The 22,663-nt window shown below is 44.1% G+C and overlaps 1 protein-coding gene and 1 pseudogene across 2 annotated transcripts in view; both read left to right on the top strand.

The window, feature by feature from the left end:
- LOC126263728 (allergen Tha p 1-like) overlaps window positions 1-21,978 on the top strand; it is a 76,064-nt gene extending 54,086 nt beyond the window's left edge. The window contains exons 2-3 of one of the 2 annotated variants that reach the window (XM_049960886.1): window positions 18,579-18,681; window positions 21,674-21,978. In XM_049960886.1, coding sequence (XP_049816843.1) covers window positions 18,579-18,681; window positions 21,674-21,864 — 294 coding nt within the window. In that variant the 3' untranslated portion in view covers window positions 21,865-21,978. Of the gene's footprint in view, window positions 1-18,477; window positions 18,682-21,673 lie in introns of those variants that run through there. The other variant, XM_049960885.1, reaches the window with a different exon arrangement.
- LOC126191812 (5S ribosomal RNA) lies at window positions 4,700-4,818 on the top strand (annotated as a pseudogene).
- Window positions 21,979-22,663: the final 685 nt, after the last annotated feature.

Raw genomic sequence — 22,663 nt, 5'->3', positions numbered from 1 at the left:
TACTGATGATGGTCGAAGCAGACAGGATAAAAAAGGTAGACTGGCAATGGTAAGAAAATCATTTTTGAAGAAGAGAAATTTGTTAATATCGAATTGAGATTCAAATGTTAGGAAGCCTTTTCTGAAGGTACTTGTCCGAAGTGCAGCCATCTGTGGCAGTGAAAAGTGGACGATAAACAGTTTCGACAAGAAGAGTATAGAAGCTTCCGAAATTTGGAGCTACAGAGGAATGATGGATATTAGATTGGTAGATCACGTAGCTAATGAGGAGGTACTAAATAGAATTCATACGAAAAGAAATTTGTGGCTCAACCTGATTAGAGAAAGGGATCAGCTGACAGACCACATTCTGTGGCATCAATGGATCAAGAATTTAATATTGTAGGGAATTGTGGGGGGTCAAAATCGTAGAGGCAGACCAAGAAATGAATACGAATAGCAGATTCAGGAGGTTGTAGGTGGCAGTAGTTATTTGGAGATGAAGACGCTTGCACGGGATAGAGTAGTATGGAGAGCTACATTTAACCTGTTTTGGGACTGAAGATCACATCAACAATAGGGAAGAGAAACACATAAATCATACACGCAAACTGACGAAAGAAAATAAGTTTAAGTGTAGGTTTCCACGGCCATTGCCGCAGTCAATAGGATTATAGAGGATTTGTAACCTCAATTGAAGAAAATTCCCTGACGTTTCGGCCACTGCTACAAATGGCTTTATTCACGGTATTTTTGCAACAGTGGATGAAACGTCCGCGACTTTTACACATTGGCAATACGATCACGTATTTAGAAGATTTTAATTGACAAAGAAGATCAAGCTTTTTTTGATCCGGGTCCTTAAAGAAACACACTCTTTATCTGTGTCTGGGTGCCACTGGATAGGCAAGATTGAAAGACGAAAAGAAGTTAGAGAATACTCCTCCTTAAATAATTGGACGTAGGTTCGAACTTAAATACACTCCTGGAAATTGAAATAAGAACACCGTGAATTCATTGTCCCAGGAAGGGGAAACTTTATTGACACATTCCTGGGGTCAGATACATCACATGATCACACTGACAGAACCACAGGCACATAGACACAGGCAACAGAGCATGCACAATGTCGGCACTAGTACAGTGTATATCCACCTTTCGCAGCAATGCAGGCTGCTATTCTCCCATGGAGACGATCGTAGAGATGCTGGATGTAGTCCTGTGGAACGGCTTGCCATGCCATTTCCACCTGGCGCCTCAGTTGGACCAGCGTTCGTGCTGGACGTGCAGACCGCGTGAGACGACGCTTCATCCAGTCCCAAACATGCTCAATGGGGGACAGATCCGGAGATCTTGCTGGCCAGGGTAGTTGACGTACACCTTCTAGAGCACGTTGGGTGGCACGGGATACATGCGGACGTGCATTGTCCTGTTGGAACAGCAAGTTCCCTTGCCGGTCTTGGAATGGTAGAACGATGGGTTCGATGACGGTTTGGATGTACCGTGCACTATTCAGTGTCCCCTCGACGATCACCAGCGGTGTACGGCCAGTGTAGGAGATCGCTCCCCACACCATGATGCCGGGTGTTGGCCCTGTGTGCCTCGGTCGTATGCAGTCCTGATTGTGGCGCTCACCTGCACGGCGCCAAACACGCATACGACCATCATTGGCACCAAGGCAGAAGCGACTCTCATCGCTGAAGACGACACGTCTCCATTCGTCCCTCCATTCACGCCTGTCGCGACACCACTGGAGGCGGGCTGCACGATGTTGTGGCGTGAGCGGAAGACGGCCTAACGGTGTGCGGGACCGTAGCCCAGCTTCATGGAGACGGTTGCGAATGGTCCTCGCCGATACCCCAGGAGCAACAGTGTGCCTAATTTGCTGGGAAGTGGCGGTGCGGTCCCCTACGGCACTGCGTAGGATCCTACGGTCTTGGCGTGCATCCGTGCGTCGCTGCGGTCCGGTCCCAGGTCGACGGGCACGTGCACCTTCCGCCGACCACTGGCGACAACATCGATGTACTGTGGAGACCTCACGCCCCACGTGTTGAGCAATTCGGCGGTACGTCCACCCGGCCTCCCGCATGCCCACTATATACGCCCTCGCTCAAAGTCCGTCAACTGCACATACGGTTCACGTCCACGCTGTCGCGGCATGCTACCAGTGTTAAAGACTGCGATGGAGCTCCGTATGCCACGGCAAACTGGCTGACACTGACGGCGGCGGTGCACAAATGCTGCGCGGCTAGCGCCATTCGACGGCCAACACCGCGGTTCCTGGTGTGTCCGCTGTGCCGTGCGTGTGATCATTGCTTGTACAGCCCTCTCGCAGTGTCCGGAGCAAGTATGGTGGGTCTGACACACCGGTGTCAATGTGTTCTTTTTTCCATTTCCAGGAGTGTAGTAGCAACACTGCTGTGGGACACTGTGCAATTGAATCTACTATTGTCACTGATAGCACACGTTGTTGACATACCTACCTTATCTCCGAGAAAATGGACTCGCCCGTCCCACGTCACCGGCGTGCGCACAATCGATGGAAATACAGACACTTCTGAGAGAGCGGTCTAACGTAACGGTAATACTATGTTTTCGAAATAGGAACAACGGAGTTGGATCAAGACTGAATGCGCCAGAGGTCGTGCAACACGACAGTGTCATCAAGGTCTTCGAGAGGCTTGCGGGGAATCGGCATGGGTCACCGCGAAAGTCGGAATTGCGTCAGAGCCCCAGTATGGTGAAAATTATGGTGATTCTCGTGTGCGGCTGTGATGGTGTTATCCTAACGTGTTACATCCTCCACGGCAGGCCGTCAATTCACAGTATCACTGTTCGTTTTTGTAGCATCACCTGATACCAGCCTTGCGAAAGAAGCCGCGACACTCTCTGCGCAACCCAGCCATCGTTTTGCACGACAATGCACGGGCGCATACAGCGCAAGCTGTGGCTGCTCTGTTCGGTCGATGGGACTGTGAAGTACTGTACCATCCACCATACTTGCCGGACTTAAGCCCCTGTGACTTTGATTTGATTCCGAAGATGAAGGAATCGCTTGGTGGCATTCGCTTCAGAACTGTTCCAGAGATTGGACAGACAGTAGACCGCTCCATTCGCACCATCAACAGAACAGGCTCCGCTAACGGTGTACTACGCCTTCCACATCGCTGGCAACGTGTTCTACACAACGCTGGTGACTACTTTGAAGGGCAGTAACAGGAGAAAACATGTAACTCTTTTGTATCGGTTGTGAATATATAGTTACCACTATTTAAGTTCCAACCCTCGTAGTTTAGAATATTTCATTAACGAATTTTGACACAGTTTACTTTTATTTTCATTCATTCATATCTCTTGACGTTTTACTAACGCTTCAGAGGATGTTTCGTAAATTACATACAAAAAGAATATTCAATAAACATTATACGTACGTTGTATCTGACTGTAAGGCATTCCCACATTTTCAGATGTTTAGGGCGCTAGTGTCGTTTCTGATGTTGGGCGGTGTCAGTTTTAATAGCAGTGTGTCTTGCGGCCTTGATGTATGTGACAAACTGTGATATAACTCTGGACAAAATTACAAGTATAGCTCCTTCAACTAGATATCTTTAAGGTACCATCCTACCTTCAACAAATTTTGATGCAATCTCTATGGAATAGTATCTCATACTGCACGTAAATTGAAGAAGTTATGAAAAGCAAAATATATTAAAGAACTAGAACCTCGGTGAAAGGGTCACTGGACAGTACTGTGGCATAGTGATCTGATCTCTATGCCCATAAACGATTCATCGTTCACAACTCATGCACAGTGATCTCGATAATGAAGCACGTATGATTCTCAGTACTGTAAAAACTAAGCTATTTTTTAACATAGTGTAACTCACTTTCATAGGGTATTAATGGATTGGAATGTGTACTACCAACAGGAGAGACGAAACTGAGGTCTTTTAATATTGTTCATGTTGCTTTTGACTTACAAGTAGGCATGAATGCCACATTTGTTAGCACGCTGGAAATACAATAAATGCCGCAGTCACAGACGTGGTAATACAGAATAAAAAGTTAATGTGTCTACATCAACAATATAATAATGAGAGGTTTTCGGGGTTCTTGCTTGTTTCCCGTTATACGCTGAGTAAAGACATTTAATAAAAAAACATAAACTCCGTCCACAGGTCCTGACGAGTTCATTGGCGATGACCGACCATCACGCCATCCTCTGCCAATGGCGTCGTTGCATGCGGTATGGACGAGTATGGGGTCAACGCACCGCTCTCGCGACCGTGGTCTGTTTTAGTGACCTGGAGCTGCAGCTACTCGGTCAAGTAGCTTCTCAATCAGCAGGCTGAGTGCACCCAATATGGGAATCGAACTCGGCTCCTCCGCACTGCAGTCAGCCGCACAAACTACTCACCTTTGGTGTTGGGCAAATTTATAAACAGTTTTTATAAATTCGTGTTTCGTAAAGCGTGGAAGACTGCTTATCTTCATGCAGTATTCCTCATTAGCTCGCCTGCCTAATATAAAGGTAACAGGAAGAGAATCCCACGCTACTAAGTTTCGTAGCCTCATGTAAGTGGTCTACTATCTTGTTTACCACGGTAACTTCACAGGGCAGTATATCGAAGACAGAATAATCGCGGTTACACATGTGAAACGAGCAATCATTTATTAAAGTAATGTACATTAAAAAATTCCCAGCTTTTCATGCGTTAGAGCCAACGGCCTTCTCACAGTGGTAACACTGGTTCCCGTCAGGTCACCGAAGTTAAGCGCTGTCGGGCTTGGCTAGCACTTGGATAGGTCAACGTCCGGGACTGCCTAGTGCTGTCGGCAAGCGGGGTGCACTCAGTCCTTGTGAGGCCAATGGAGAAGCTATTTGGTTGAGAAGTAACGACACCGTTCACAAAAAATAACAACGTCCGCGAGAGCGGTGTGCTGACCTCATGCCGCTTCGTATCCGCATCCTGTGATGAGACGGTGGCTGGTCCGTACGGTTGGACCTTTAAGGCTTGTTCGGAGGTTCTTTGTTTTGTGAGTGCGAAGGTATGGCACTGACGTAAATTTCTAAACACAATCCAGCCTAAAACAGTAGATAATTACAACTAATCCACCTAATGTTCAGTACTGACTAAATAGGGAGAGTTCAAGTTCTGTCTCTGAATACATAATCACTTCGACTATCACTTCGACTAATCTTCGACGCTCGGCCTTGGGTTTCTGAAGACTGGAACAGTCCGGAAATTGATGACGGCACTTGAGAACTGTCCAAAAACAATTGGGACCTGTAGGCAACTGATCTTGTGATGAAAACGGGAAGTAGTACTACTGAGAACTGGCGAGCACCGGCGTGCTGGTGCTTAAATATTGTGTTTGCCGTGTTAACGTGCCACTGCCGATCTGTCTGTTGGATACATCCAATATTTGTAGGTCTGGTAGGAGACGTAACTATTGGCGGAAAAATGGGCTAGCTGAACTTGTCGTAGCGGGTGCTATGCATTGCGCCGGTTATGTTCAAATGGCTCTGAGCACTTTGGGACTTAACATCTGAGGTGATCAGTCCCCTAGAAGTTAGAACTACTTAAACCTAACTAACCTAAGGACACCACACACATCCATGCCCGAGGCAGGATTCGAACCTGCGGCCGTAGCTGTCGCCCGGTTCCAGACTGAAGCACCTAGAACCACTCGGCCACGACTGCTGGCTTGCGCAGGTGAGGGGTACAATGTGAACACATACAAGGTAAACAGCACATAACAGTTTTATCGAGAAGTACTTAAACTGCATTTTCAAGAGCAGAAAAGTTCATCACTGCTATAGTTTGTGAAAGTTCTTGATTAGCGCTGAATTTCAGAAATCTGAATGTAGGCTGAAGGGCATAACGGTGAAATAGGCAAAGTTTAGTATGCACTCAGACAGAGAACAAAAGAACACAGTGAAGTTCTACAACCGAAATGAAGTTCCTCATCATCTCTGATGCAGCAGCCAGGTCCTGGTGATGGTGAAGGCAGACCCTGTGGCTCCGACGGTCGGCGGTGTCTGGTGCGGCACGGCGTCGTAACGTAGAGACGTTTCCTACAGAGACTTTGACTGAAGTCAGCACCTGGCCCAGAGCTAATTCAGAGCGGCTTGGTGCCTCTGTAAATGCGCAGGCCGCGTCAATATATTAGAGAAGCTATTCGCGATCATATGATCTACGGAGGCAAACAGTTCCGCGGGGCCAGCCACCTCTGGTGTCGCCAACATTGCCACCTGACATCCTAGGCAGCCCGCCTGGCTGAAGCTCTGCCACTTCGAGGTCCGGCCGCTGGTACAGCACTGCAGTGAGAAGCGTTATCAGTCTGTCGGGCACACATCCCTCACGCAGCCTTATGTATGGTGCCACGGTGACACTTGTTGGAGGGTGCCGCCTTCTCATGTTAATACTGCGTACCACGTGTAGTGGAGGCAAAGTACAGCACTGTCTAGGTGCTTCCAGAGTACGTAGTTCAGTAGAAGTATTCGTTGATATGTACATACCAAAATAGTTTAATACAGTTCTTCTGGTAATATGTTTCTCACATCATAGAAGAATCGTCTAGTTGGAGACATGTGATAATAGACGCCATAAGAGATGTCAAGTTTACTACATCTCCCAAAGCCCTTTCACAAACATTATGAGAAAAATATCGGAATTGTATGTTTCACGTGGAATGAGCTTACCGTAAGGGCAGCCAACTGCAAACACGTCAGAGAGAAGAAACGTTGCTCTTTACATTCAAAACATTCATAGTATGGTTGAAAATTTGTCTGCACAACCACCCCACTGCATTCTCGGACTGCATCGAGTATACGTCTTAATCCTTCTAAGCATGGCAACTCCCTGGCAGAGCAAGCCAGTTCAGAAGTCTTCCTCGCTTAAATACAGATAGAGGCTTAAAAGTGACCAATCAGAGGGCGTTATTCCTGCACCCAGCCTTGCTGTGCATTTCATTCAGAAACTGTATTCTGTGGCGGAGTGGACGCTATTTCCAAACTAATGACAGATTAGAATTGTGTGTCGGATTGGAATTCGAATGTAGACCATTAAAGAGTTTTTGAGCATCCTTCCTCCACTTTTTGACCTAACTTCCTCTGTGTCATGGTCTACTTTGTCGTTAGAACCTCACTTCGTATTACTCCCCTTTCCGCAACTTATTTATATCTGATCGTACGCGAACAGAAATTAAATAATCAATTAAAGAGAAACTGTCTTACGTGTGAGCATGTAATGATAACTCACGTGTGACGATGCTTCGATAGAAGAGGAAATATAAAGCGCTTACATATCTTCTCGTACTACTTGTTTCTGCCTTCTTTACATGATGAGAGGTAGCATGGTTGAAATTTGAAACTACACGTCCTAGAAGAAAATGAAAAAGAACACAGGTATAAAATTTATGTTTGTTAAAGTGATGGTAAGATATGTCTGAAAATATATTGACGGGAAAAAGTTGCAACACCAAAAAATAATTAATGTAGAGAACGAAATTTAGGGAATATATTTGTATACGTAAAATATTTAAGTGATTAACATTGCAAGATTACAGCTTAATGTAGGCACGAGACAAGCCACTGCAAATGTGAATTTGCTGCTTGTTTAATACTCTCTATAAACACCAGGATGTTGAATGCAAGCATGGAACGTGCATGCATTGTGTCGTACAGGTACTGGATGTCAGTTTGTGGGATAGAGTTCCGTGAATGATGTTCATGAATGGCATTAAAACAGGTCAAATAACCAGACTGACGTACAAATTTGCGGTCAGAGTGCGTGGGACGACCACGAGAGTACTCCAACTGTCATTCGAAAGCGCACCACAGACCATAACTCTTTTTGTAGGTCCAGTGCATCTATCACACGCTGACACAGTGGTGGCAGGCTGTAGCAGGTCCTCAATAGCCTCCTCCTAATCAGCACACAGCCTTCATTGGCACCAAGACAGGACCAGCTTTCAGTAGAAAATGTTACGCACCTCCACCCTGCAGTCGAAAGAGCTCGGGCTTGTCACCAGTGAAGTCGCAAATGGCGGTGAAATTCCTCGAAGTAACCGATTTGTCACTGTGGTGGTAACTGCTGCTCAAACTGCTGCTGCAGATACAGTACGATGTGTCAGAGCCATATGCAGAACACGATGGTCTTACCTCTAGGTAATGCCACATGTCTATCTGGAGACTGATCGTCTTGCGACCGTACATTCTCGTGACCTCCGGTGCCAGAAATCATGTACATTGGCTACATTCGGGCCAAGTCTTTCTGCGGTACCGCAGAAGGAACATCCAGATTCTCGCAGCTCCATTACACGATCTCGTTCAAACTCGGAAAGGTGTTGATAATGGCATCTTTCTTGACTAAAATTAACTCACCACGTTCAATCTCAAAGTTAAGTAACGCTCACAACCGTTACAGAGTGTACTTAAAGCATATCTGATTGGCATCTACATAGTCGCGCTACTAGTACCAAGCTTACGTGACTGGCGCGAAACTGGATAGACATCATTTGCAATGTAGAAACATGCATACATCTGTCGGTTATGTCACATAACTTTTTCTTGCTGTTGCGTTTTTTCCGCTAGTGAGTTTAGTGTAGTTACTGTATACTGTTTGGAGAGGTGAAAAGACTGGAAAGCATGGACTGCTAATGAATGCTGTCGCAGTGTGTACAACAATGAATCGTGTAATGCGATGTTCCCTCGTCTGCTAACCAAGGTTCATATGGCGCTGGGGACTTACGTATCCCTCAGCAATGCGTAAAACGTCTTGCGAGCTAAATGCAAAGGATTTTAACTTTACCGGTAGAAATCGTGTTACATCAGGAAGCTGGATATGTTCTCCACAGCCTAACAATAAAAGTGAACCACACTGAAGATATGGTCAAATGCCTACGAAACTTCATACACATACACACCATCACATTTTCTCTGATAGGTAGAAAGGCCACCAGAGAGGATTAAGGTTGCTCATGGTTAACGTTGTCACCAGGCCTGATAGGGTATATAAGGAGCGTGAACATCGTCAGAAGTTTGAGTGATTACTGTGAAGGACACAGAGATGCTGCGTACTCGTGTCAGACAGCGTTATCAGCACCTGAGAGAGTTTTGAAGGGACTCTGTAGTGGGTCTCCATTTGGTCATCTGGTTGAATCGTGCAATAGCCAGATTTGTCACGCATTCTGATGTAACAGTTGTCCAGTGCTGGATCGCAGGGGAACTTGAGTGGAGGTAGATTCGTCTCGAAATTCCCGTCGGCTGTGTCTGACCACTACAGGTAATGACAGTTGTACTGTGCACCAGTCACGCCGTAACCCCTTCACATTTGGACCTGTCATCAGAGAACAAGTAATGGACTCCCTGCAACACACTGTACGATCCTGGCCCATTCGTCAGAGACCAGAAGCAACTGGGGAATTACGATCATATGTGTAGGCTGCTATCAATATTACAATACAAACGGATGTGTTTGGAGTGTTGAAGAGACTGGGAAGCATGGGCTGCTGATGAATGGTGTCGCAGTGTCTACAACAATGAATCGTCGGAGAAAACAGCAGCGACGTGTGGAGAGATCCCATTCTTCCACTGTGTAGGAGAGGCACAGCGTTATCACTCCTGTCGTCATAGTGTGGGGAGCAGTGAGGTATGACTGAGTCACAACTGGCAATAAGCTCTTGTCAGAATGGTACGTTACGGTCATCCTGCGTCCTCATGTGTTACATCTCATGCGACGGTATCATGGTGCCATTTTCCACACACGACAAGTGTCTCTTTGAACAATCTCTGTGGTGCTTAGGTAGTTCGGTTGACAGCAACACTGACAGATCTGTCCCCCAATAAAACATGCGTGGGGCCAGCTCGCACGATAACTCCATCCCAATACCAGTATACAGGATAACAATGACTAGTTCAAACAGTAGTGGGCAACCTAGCCTCGGAAGAAGATATAACGGTTTGTGACTTGCTTCCCAACCGAATAATTGCATGATATAGGTAAAAAGTGACTCATCCTCATAATGATATATCGCCTCATAGCGCCAAGTTCTTCGTAAATTTGATTCGATTTTTTAGTCACCAAAACAAAGTCACAGACGCCCTCAGCTCGTGAATTTTCATATAGTTTTCTTCTCCCCTTCTCAGTGCTTCACTGTTTTTGTGAAGAAGCGTATATGGGTTATCGAGAGACGCGACAAACATTTTTTTCGTTCTTCACCACTGAATTTCAGGTGCATATTATTAAAAGCTTTACATTAAACACAGTACCTTACCGAGACACAGATAATCCTTATTGCAGTCGATCAAGGTGTCCGTATGTGTGGGAAAAAATTCGGTGCAACCACTCCGTTAAAAGTGCGCACTTTTACGTAAAGGATAAGTCTGCTGTGATCACTGACTTCTATCCGGGGTGCACAGGGGTCCCGACAGCAATCTCTCATAGGACGCAACTACACAGTCCTTATCTTCGGATATGTTTACAACGCATACCTCACAAATTATGTATTCTAAGAAGCGTTAAAATTTGTAGCCTCCATACAAACTGGTTCTCTCTATGCATATTTAAGGGTCGCTGGATGCGTTGTGACGCCGGTGTTCTCAGTTTCAGTGTTTTGTTCTTTCTCTGAGCTATTAGGGACTAAAATTGGTTCAAATGGCTCTAAGGAATATCTCAGGTCATCAGTCCCCTGGACTTAGAACTACTTAAACCTAACTAACCTAAGGAAACCACACACATCCATACCCGAGGCAGGATTCGAACCTGCGACCGTAGCAGCAGCGCGGTTCCGGACTGAAGCGCCTACAACCGCTCGTCCACATCGGCCGGCGACTAAAATTGGACTCTGCGTCAACAGCAGCAGAAAATGGTATGGTTTGAGTACGATTCGTTATGAATTGGAAATTAGGACAGAGAATCCGTTACTCAGACCGGTTTAGTGATAGTGTTGCTCTCGTCAGATACTATAGCAAACCAACGCCTACAAAAATTATTTAGGTATAGGTGCGGACTCCGCAAGCAGAAGAGGAGGAGATAGAGAAAGTATGTGAGTGTACCGTAAAAGGAGGTAGTAAACGGGATTGTAGGGGAAGGAACAGAAGAAAGAGTTATGGGAGAATATGGGATTGATGACAGGAATAAGAGTGGAGAAAGTCTAACTGTGTTCTGGAAAAAATTTTAGTTCGTAGTAGCGAATAATCGTTGAAGAATTACAAGAGGTGGAGGTATACTTGGAGAAGGCTTGGAGTTATCAGAAGATTCCAGCATACTTCGTGGTCAGAGAGAGATTCCGAAATATTATACTGTAAGAGGTACTTAGGGACAGTTGTAAGTTCAGATCAGAATATAGTAATGATGAAAATTAGATTGAATTTTTAGAGAGCCGTAGGTAAGAATCAGTTAGAAGGAAATTCACTTCCAGAGGAGTCGACTTCTCGAAAATCAGCAGTCACAAATGTTGGAAGCACAAACGTAGGAGCTAAGAACGTAACTGCGAAGAAACCTTGCGTGACAGGTGAAATATTTCACTTGGTTGACGAAAGAAGGAAGTACAAAAATGTTGAAGGAAAGACAGGAATACAGCAATATTAATCATTCAGGGATGAAATACACTAATCAGCCAGAACACTAACAACACAGACCCATTCTCGATATAAACCCGTCCAAGGGATAGCTGCGTCACCTGGCGAAGAATGACTGGTAGCAAGACGCACGCACTGTTCATGTAGTATCAGTGAGCGTGCTGTCCGTGTGTAGAATGGAGAGGGCATGCGAACTATCTGAGTTTGACTGAGAACAGATTGTGATGTTCCGGACACTCGGCAGGAGTATTTCGGAAACTGTACGACTTGTCAGGTGCTCGAGGAACACTGTGGTGAGTGTCTTCAACATGTGGCGAAACCGAAGTGAGGTTGGGTGACCACCCTCACTACAGATGTCAGACATCATAGTGTGGTAGACTGGTAAATCAGGAACTGTGGACGAACTAACATCAGACTTTAATGCTGGACTGAGTATAATTGTGTCTGAACACTCAGCACAATGGGCCTCTGCAGCCGACGACCCATCTAGGTGCCAATGTTACCACGACGACTTTGGCCACTACCACTGAAATGGGCACGTGACCATGGGCACTGGATATTGGCGCAATGGCAGAGCACTACATGGTCTGATGAAATCCGACACATTCTTCATCATTCCTATGGGAGGGCGCGAATCTACCGTCTCCCTGGGAAACAGCTCTTTGACACCTGACATGCGGGATGGAGACAGGCTGGCGGTGGGTCCATTATGCTGTAGCCAACATTTACGTGGGCACCATTACGGCCAAGGAGTATCGTATACTGGTTTCAGACCACGTACACCCCCTCTCTTGATGATCATGTTTTCCGAAGGCAGTGGCATTTTTGAACAAGATAATGCGCCGTAACACATGGCCAGGATTGTGATGGAGTGGTTCGAGAAACATGGTGCCAAGTTCCAGGTAGTGTGTTGGCTCCAACTCGCCAGATCTGCATAATATCGAACACATCTGAGTTGTGAGTGAACGTGGCCTCAGATCTCATCTCCTCCTCCGTGGAATTTACAGGAATCAGGTGATTTTCGTGTAAAGATGTGGTGCAAACTCCTTCTGGTGACCTACTAAGGCCTCATTGCTTCCATAACATGACATGTCGCCGCTGGTGTCTGTGCAAGAACGACATCTCAGCTATTAGGTAGGTGGTCAAAGCGTTCTGGCTGATCAGTGTAAATGGGAAGTGCCGGGAAGCGAGGGCGAAGAGGATGCAGGAAAAATGTGAAGAAATCCAAAGGAAGATAATCGTCAGATGGATTGAGTCAGAATATAGAAAACAAAAAGAAATCTTCCATGAAATGAAGACGAGTGTAGCAACATTAAGAGTGCAGTGGGAATCGTACGGTCAAAGAGGAAGAACACAGACGGAAAGAATACATTGAGTGTCTATGTTGGGGAGCAATTGCGCGATGTTGTGATGGAAGAATAAATTGAAGTTGATTCGGAAGAGGTAGGGGTTCGAGTATTATAGGAAGAATTTAAGACTGCTTTGGAAGACTTCAAATCAAACTAGGCAGGAGGACTAGATAACATCCCATTGTAATATTTTAATCATTAGGAGAAAAAGGAACCAAACGGCTACTCAGGTTGGTGTGTAGAATCTATGAGACTGCCGACGTGCAGTCGGACTTACGGAAACATATCGTCCATTTAATTCCGATGTTAGCAAGAGCAGGTATTTGCAGGAACTGTCGCACAGTCAGCTTAACAGCTAATTCATCCAAGTTGATGACGAGGATGATACACAGAAGAATGGATAATAAAATTGAGAATCTGGTGGTAAAAGATAAGTTTGCTTTTAGGAAACATCAAGAGACGAGACCGGCAGTCTTGACCTTGCCGTTGGTAATGGAACCAAAACTGAAGAAAACCAAGACACGTTCACAGGATTTCTCGACCTGGAAGAAGCGTTGGAGAGTTAATATAGAGCAAGATATTCGTAACTGTGAGAAAAATAGGAGTAATCTCTAGGGTGAGACTTGCAGTACACAGTATGTACAAGAACCAAGAGAGGATAATAATACAGGAAAACCAATGACGAAGTGCTCACACTAAAATGGGGTAATACTGGGATGCAGTCTTTCGCCCCTACTGTTCATTCGATACATCGACGAAGCAGTGACGAAAATAGATCAAAAAATTCAGAGTGAAAAGATAACAACGACAGGATTCGCTGATGACATTACTATACTCGGTGGAGGTGAAGAAGAAATTGTCAAGATCTGGTAAATGGAATGAACAGTCAGTGAGTACTGAATATCGACTAAGAGGTAACCGAAGAAAGACGACGGTAATGAGAGGTAGCAGAAATGAGAACAGCAAAAAACTTAACATTACAAATGTGATCACAAAGTAGCCGAAGTTATGGAATTCTGCTACATTGGAATCAAAATAACCTGTGACAGACGAAGCAAGGAGAACGGAAAAGCAGACTAACACAGGTAAAGAAGGTGTTGCGGCCAAGAGAAGTCTATTGACATCAAACGTAGGGCTAAATTTGACGCTGAAATTTCTGAGAATGTACCTTTGGAGCACAGAATTGTATAGTAGTGAAACGTGCAATGTGGGGAAGCAGGAACAAAAGATGATCGAAGTGTTTGTAATGTGGTGTTACGGAAGAATATTGAAAATTAGGTGGACTGAGGAATGAGGTGATTCTCCTAAAAATCGGAGAAGAAAGGGACTTCGTTAAAATACTAACACTCGTGGACTGTGTTGCTGGTCCCGGCGGAGGTTCGAGTCCTCCCTCGGGCATGGATGTGTGTGTTTGTTCTTAGGATAATTTAGGTTAAGTAGTGTGTAAGCTTAGGGACTGATGACTTTAGCAGTTAAGTCCCATAAGATTTCACACACGTTTGAACATTTTTTTAAAAATACTAACAAAAGAAGGGACAAGATGATAGGACGTGTTTTAAGACATCAGGGAATAACTTCCATGTTGTTTAAAGGAGGTGTGGAAGACAGAAACCGTAGAGACAGGCAGAAATTGGAACACATCAAACAAATAATTGAGGGCGTATGCTGTAGGTACCATTCTGATATGAAGAGTTTGCCACAGGAGAACAATTCGTGGTATGCCGCATCATGTTCTTTGTAGCTCGCTGTGATGTGGAACAGGTCAATTGGTTTACAGACGCACATCATTTAAGTGGCAACATGATGACTATTTTCATACATGATTTTAACTTACATTTTGATAGTACTTAATCTATCTACAAGGTAGTAAATTAAACGCTGCCTACTGCCACACTCCCGCCACCAATCCCCTCCTTTCCACAGAAACGAGCACGCATTAACTCGAATACAAACTCCCTTACAAGAAAGCATACAGGACATAATACCTGTAGCAGAGCTGATTAAGCAAAAATAAATAGACTTTGTGTTTTAACCTATTCTTATTATCAAATAGGGAAGTAACAATGTGTTTGTATTGCTGATCATTTTTTGTAAGAAAATCCCGTTCAGTCGTTGCTGAGATAGATTTTATTATTGGTGTCAATATTTCCGAATACACAGTTACAATGTATAGCAACAATTTTGACTTGGAAAATTATTCAATAAATGCTACGACAGAGTCTGAGGCACCTTCAGCTTATTTTATAACTCGTCTCGTATTTTAATAACTAGGCTCTGTCTTTTGTTAAATTATACCTTGTAGGCGGTTCAGTTTTTATAAAGTTGTAACATCGGAAGAACTGTTCATAGCTACCCAGTCTGAGCTCTATTGGTTTAAATTTCCATTCCAATAGAGAGAAAGTATATTGTTTCCAACGAATCCGAGGCCTGCAGCCCACATTCATTCACTCAGTTTTTAAGAAAATCGTTACGTTTGGAGCCAATACAGTTTATGTATTTTCAGTGGTCTGCGTTATACGTATTTCTCGCTGCCGTTACTAAACCGTCAACAACAGTCAGAAATTCCAAGCTTCGGGATAGTTCCGTCTCTACAACCAGCAGTTACAGATTTCTAAGCTTCCCGCTAATCACCGTTATTAAATATGTCCTTTAAATCTAAATTTGGGAAGACTGAAATGAAATTATCATAGGTCATTGATTTCTGGGAGCCCCAACCTGGGGTAGTTCGGCCGCCGAGTTGCAAGTCTTTGCAGTGGACGCCACATCGGGTGACTGGCGTGTCGACGATGACGAGGACTACAGAACACCCAGTCTTCGAGCGGAGAAAATCTCTGACCCGACTGGGACTCGAACCTGGGTCTGCTTCATGACAGTCACACATGCTGACCACTCAGCTAAGGTGGGGATACTATTTATAGAAAGGGCAGTTAAATATGGGGGTGGGCTGAAAAGTAATGTCTCGGAACTTTTTATCTGAAAACACAGAAATCTTTTTGAATAAAACATTATATATCTTTATCCTTCATGTCAACATAATTATTTCCCAATGACATCACCCTGGCGAAGACCACATTTCTCCCAGTGAGTGACCAGTTTGTAGATACCGCAACTGCAGAGTCACAACCTTATCTCTGTCAGCACCGCTTCCATCAAAATGAAGTCCTCGCAGGCGTTCTTCAAGTTATGGAAGCAGATGAACGTAGTAGATGTGGCGAAGTTGTCACTCTTTGGAGGAAGATCGATGACAGGGAACCGAATATGTCAGATTGAAGCAAATGGCACAGTGCTCGTGTCTGGTCTCGCACTGTCAACCTGAAGGAAAGGGTGTTCCATGTGTGGACGAACTCTTCGAATTCCAAATTCGATTACAGTACGCTGTTTCTCACGTGTCAACATATTTACGTTACACACTGCTATGTTATACGTCGCAAGTTGAGTCCTCTATCGACAGAGGATTGCAAGTTGCGTCACCGAAGTGGGAAACTCGACAGATTAGTATACCAGGTGATCAAAAAGTCAGTATAAATTTGAAAAATGAATAAATCACGGAATAAGGTAGATAGAGAGGTACAAATTGACACACATGCTTGAAATGACATGGAGTTTTATTAGAACAAAAAAAAAATACAAAAGTTCAAAAAATGTCCGACAGATGGCGCTTCATCTGATCAGAAAAGCAATAATTAGCATAACTAAGTAAGACAAAGCAAAGATGTTGTTCTTTAGAGTAAATGCTCAATATGTCCACCATCAATCCTCAACAATAGCTGTAGTCGAGGAATAATGTTGTGAACAGCACTGTAAAGCATGTCCCGAGTTATGGTGAGACATTGGCGTCGGATGTTGTCTTTCAGCATCCCTAGAGATGTCGGTCGATCACGATACACTTGCGACTTCAGGTAACCCCAAATCCAATAATCGCACGGACTGAGGTCTGGGGACCTGGGAGACCAAGCATGACGAATGTGGCGACTGAGCACACGATCATCACCAAACGACACGCGCAAGAGATCTTCCACGTGTCTAGCAATACTTTTTTTTCTTTGGTTCTAATAAAACCCCATGTCGTTTCAAGCATGTGCGTCAATTTGTACCTCTCTATTTAATTTATTGCATGGTTTATTAAGTTTTAAAATTTATACTGACTTTTTGATCACCAAGTACATGACATATAACAGCTCAACCGATATTGAGAACGGAATAAAAAAATCTGGGGCATTACCTTTCAGCACGCCTGCGTACTTTCCGGTTTTGCCTGATAAAGAACTTCCTAAATCAAACAACTCAGACGCTAAAGGGTGCCGATACGACACGAGTATGTGGGCGTTTGACTGATGAAAACTTTTTACCGATAGGTCCTATTAACCATGGAGTATGTATACTATTTTCCAAAGATTGCTTATTAGGTTATTCAGAGACTAAATTAAGAAACGAAGAAAAATTTACATTGTTTCCCAATGATACATAACTGCGTGAGCTGTTTGCATCCAATATCATCAAGTTCGTTGAAAATCAGAGTATTCCTTCAAGAGAGACCCCATTACTTGTCTGATTACTCCTTTCTCCATAACACTGCTGTTCACAAAGATACAGTAGAACGACTAGATACTTGGTGATAGGCGGATCCAGTTGAGAATAAAAACACAATTCAGGAAAGACCGTTAACTATCGCTCCAGAGCAAAGAAAATATGAGGGACAATGTTTCATGACTGCACATTTCAGGCTATTGTGCGTGATGTCATTGATTTAGAATGATTTATTTATGCAGAGCAGTCTAACGAAAGAAACCATTAGGTCAAAATGCCTCCTCTCAGATCATTTTCCCAAATGAAACAGATTTCCTGGCACTGTCTCCCTTATTTTTGTTTCCGTTCTTCAAAAAATGGTTCAAATGGCTTTGAGCACTATGGGACTTAACTGCTGTGGTCATCAGTACCCTAGAACTTAGAACTACTTAAACCTAACTAACCTAAGGACATCACACACATCCATGCCCGATCTTTCCGTTCTTCCATAACTATTATAGGAACACATGACCTGCAAGAGATTACATACGGTACACATCACATTCGATAACTGACTTCGTTCTGGACACATATGTAGTTTAATTTTCTCAAAACACTGTTTGAACAAGATGCTAAAACTAGATTTTTCAGGTCGTATCTGCCTTTACTGATGACTCACAGTCCAGAGAAGTCGGCTATGCTATGACTCCCAAGAAAACATAATCCGCGTTACAAACTTTTCCAGAGTACGTCGATGGGAATTATTTTGCCCGAGTTTATTCGCGAGGCAACTGTTTACTTGTGTACGGACAGTAAAAGAAGAAGGAATTTCCAGTAAGGCGTCATGGAAACTGCATTACAGAGAACGGTCACGAGTGCCCCTGAGAGCGACCAGATGTTCTCAGAAACGGCGAGGTGCGTGGACCGGTCAAGGTCAGCGTCCGCTTCCCGGCGCCTGCGTAAACACTCGCCGTGACGTCAGGCGTGCCGGTGAACGTACGTATATATTATGCAGCGGAGACTGAGACCGGCAGATCACACCCCAGACGCCACAGCAGCAGCGCATTGCCGAAGTCACGATGCAGAAATACACTCTGTTGCTGGTCTGCCTGGTGGCAGCTGCCGCTGCGTACACCACCAAGTATGACAACATCGACCTGGACGACATCCTGCATAACGACCGCCTGCTCAAGAAGTACCACGAGTGCCTCCTCTCTGACAGCGACGCCTCCTGCACCCCTGACGGGAAGGAGCTCAAGGGTGAGTGCAGTGCTGGCCACACACTATGCTTGCCCCTTTATCGATATACGTTATCTTTCTTACATCTGACTTACAAGAGAAGCACACATCCAGCGTGATACCGATTTTGTTCTTCACTCGAACATCTGTAGCATGTAACAAATGTTTCTCTACTGTGATGAACTTTTCAGGCGTTTTCGAGAATTGAGCTTCAATGTTTTAGGGGCCTATTGAATATCATGAGGGTAAGGCGGCGGTCTACTCCAGCTACCTTCGAAAACCCTATTTTTCCCTAGTAGGCCGAAAAACACTTTTAACAGTTCCACTTCACAAACAAAAACGTATCTTTTCAGTGAACAATATCTAAAGATCATATACGTAGTTATCAATTGTCGACTAACAACTCGATCGCTTCTAATATCCAAAAGAAGTAGCGTGCAATACAGCAGTTACGAAAGCAGATAATGGTGTAGCCTTCACATAGGAAGAAACCGCAGTTGCTTTCTACTGATGTTCCGAAAGTAATATGAAAGTAATGGACATTATTTCAAGCATGTACAGCCTGATAGACCTTTTTTTAACCACGAATCCCTGTTATAACTCGCATCGAATGCACCACTGTCAGTAGCATTGTGACATACCTCTGTAGTCGTATTCGCTATCGTATACCTGTGCGCTCGACTCGGAGGCAAGCCGGTTGGAAATCTAGTGCTGGATAAAGTTTTTACCTCCAGTATTTGGCTGGCACAGGGAGGACATTTGGTGACGTGAATATCCTGATCGCCACTCTTTTCGGCAATGTTCTGGATTAAATTCGAAACTTGTCCTAGTGTCTCAGAAAGTGAAGGCATCTGACACTACTGATAGTGACCCGTCCATCGTATGGGGACGTTAGAGTCGGCTGCCTTCGTTGGTGCTATTCGAGAGGAGTAGGTTATGTATTGGCGCCGGGCTTCACTCTCTCTTTTGTCATCATCTTCATCATTGTCACTATCACCATCATCACCACCATCATACGACACAAATATGTAAACGCTATACATACTCCCATTGCGCTCACCTACACTCTACAAACACGCATATGATACAACTCTCACCTATCTGCAATGAGAGGAGCTAGTGATTGTCGAGGAGGATGTCCTTTCCTACAGGCGGCCGTATTCACCCCAGCCAGCAATGCCCTACTACATCTACAGTGACATCATTGTCATTATTGTTATTCTTCGAAGAAACATGATTGGCTTTAGTATGCCTGGTTGGCACAAAATTTGGAACCAAATCGACTCGAACATACTACGGTCAAAAGTCTAGAGAGATGTGTTAACTGACTGCGCCATCACCACTGCTCTGCGACTGGCAGCTTCGAATGGGATTTAAAAGTTTTGTAAAACTTCGAACATTGATATCTCGGAAACGCTTTAGGAGCGAATCGTACTACAGCATATTTTTTTATATGTATGTGTGCTCTACAGCCGTGCGAAAAATCGGTGAAATCGAAGACCTGAGAGGTGTATGCTTCCCCTGTTAGTAGCAACATTAACTTTTTCAATAGTCTGCACAGAACTTTTCTGTGTTCTTCCATAAATGAACTTTCATTTTTTGTTAGCGTAGACTCCATCAGTACTATTGTTTGTGACGAAACTACCTGCCGGCCGGGGTGGCCGAGTGGTTCTAGGCGCTACAGTTTGGAACTGCGCGATCACTACAGTCGCAGGTTCGAATCCTGCCTCGGCCATGTATGTGTGTGAAGTCCTTAGGTTAGTTAGGTTTAAGTAGTTCCAAGTTCTAGGGGACTGATGACCTCAGAAGTTAAGTCCCATAGTGCTCAGAGCCATTTTTTTTTAAACTACCTCACCAGTGTGGAAAGTTTGTCTTTGGAAATAAATCTTTAAAAAAGTCACTGCTTTGATACCAGCCTCCTTCTCTTGTGCCTTGAACCAATATTCGCATATTTACATAGCTGTCACATTCCAATATGGTCCACAATGTACTCAATAATACATATTTCTTTCTACTGTAAAATTTTCGCTCTTGTTCACCTTCCATCATTAGGGATTTACTCCAAGATGCATATCACATATCTGATACCTTCATTTCCTCTTCTCTATTTCGCTGAAATTTCACGTTTAACGAGATACCGATGCGGCTTGATTGTCGGTGAGGTACGATATAGGCAACGGGTCTTGCTTATTTAACTGTTAATTAATATATCACGTGAGGAATAACTTTCAGCTTACTTAGGGAGCAAGGGACTTCGAGTGGATTAGTTGACAAGTCTCTTGTTCTTGAATATTTTTTTCCTTGTCTCATCAGGATGCCAGAGAACTACTTAACTCACTCCTTGATTGTGTCTAAATCTCATTCTGCCCCTGCCCCCTTCCCAGTTCATGTCTTCCTCTCTCTCTCTTTCTAGAAGAGAGTATACCATGTTCAACGGTCAAAAGTTCCTCAACTGCCGAAGTGAAATAGATAGCCACAAGCTGTCCAGCCGTGCTGTATGTGAAGTATGGCAAAATGTAAACGCCTGAAAATGGAGGCACATTTTGCCACAGTAATTCATATTTTCGAAACTTCTTATGCCATACCTTAGAGCCTGCGCGACTGTGCAAAATCGTGATGCAGCTCTTCTTTATACTGTATGCACCTGACCGAACTTCTCCGTTAGGGAACTGTCAGATCTTTGTTTCTAGATATAATGTTAGCATACATACCCGTGAGAAGATGATATAATGCTCCCAGTCCGCATATATCGTTTAGTAATGAAAGGAAAGAATAATATGCAGAAGAATCTACATGTCTGCAGGAAAAAAAAGCTAATATATTCCAATTTCTCTTCTCTGTGAAAGTCTGCAACGGTGTCCGCTGAAGCACGTGGGGACAAACTGAAACACAAACAACCGATGTAGGTTCAAAACGAAATCATTGAACTCACATAAAATTGTATTTAAGTATTTCTATATTAAGTATTTTTGATCTCTTCACCTTTCTGATTGTGTAACCTATCTGTTAACAGCCGCCGTCCCTGATGCGCTGACCAACGAGTGCGCCAAGTGCAACGAGAAGCAGAAGGCTGGCGCCGAGAAAGTGATCAGGTTCCTTATCAAGGAGAAGCCCGACCTGTGGACGCCGCTGGAGAGCAAGTACGACCCCACCGGCACCTACAGGCAGAAGTACGGCGAGGAGCTCAAGAGGGTCTCCGCCTAGACTCCTGCAGTGGCTAGACTGCACAACTGTGATATCTCCTAATCAATATCTCATGTAAACTATTTTTTTCCTATGCGGTTCGTTCCTCTTTTCTAATAAACAAATTTACAGAAATTCTTATCTTGTTTCTCGTGTGAAAAGGAAACCAAATAACCACGGTCGTTTACTTTGAAAGAAACAGTATGAAATTTTTAATTCCAGAATACTTACGTTGCTCAGAATATTTTATTCATTTAATTATCCAGGTATTAAACATTTTTACCTTATGTTCACACGACGATGCGTATGTTATAGAAAGGCTTTCCACTAATGTGGAATGCAACATCTAGAAGGAACTGTATCACAAAAAGTGGAAAACATTAACAGCTATGGTGAAAAAGCAGAGATTATTGTGGTTCATGGGACTTGGAGAAACAAAGGCAGGTCATAATAACGAAGATTCAGAGTGAGAATGGACGTGAGAGAGGGGTGAAGTGAAAGGAAGACGTGATAGAAATACAGGTAAAGAACAGCGCCGAAAAATTCACCGTGGCTTACAGAGAATCGAGATGAGAAAGAAGCAGAACTAGGAGATAATGGTGGCATTTGCATTACTGATTGACAGAGAGAAAACTGGCCATATGTGTTAATTTTTAGGGAAAAAATGTTACGTTGATGACAGGAAATGCTTCATATTTTTATTGAACGTAACAGTGTATTGAACTGTGAACAGAGTGCAGAGCATCTTCTTCCAGAGGCGAATAGCAGCAGCAGAAAAGGAGCTTGAGAGTGTTTTTCTTTCACAGACGGGCACAGTTTC

This window comes from Schistocerca nitens, chromosome 6, assembly GCF_023898315.1.
Source record: "Schistocerca nitens isolate TAMUIC-IGC-003100 chromosome 6, iqSchNite1.1, whole genome shotgun sequence".
In the NCBI taxonomy this organism is placed as follows: domain Eukaryota; kingdom Metazoa; phylum Arthropoda; class Insecta; order Orthoptera; family Acrididae; genus Schistocerca; species Schistocerca nitens.
Note: the sequence above shows the minus strand (reverse complement) of the source record. Positions and strands in the feature narration are given on the sequence as shown.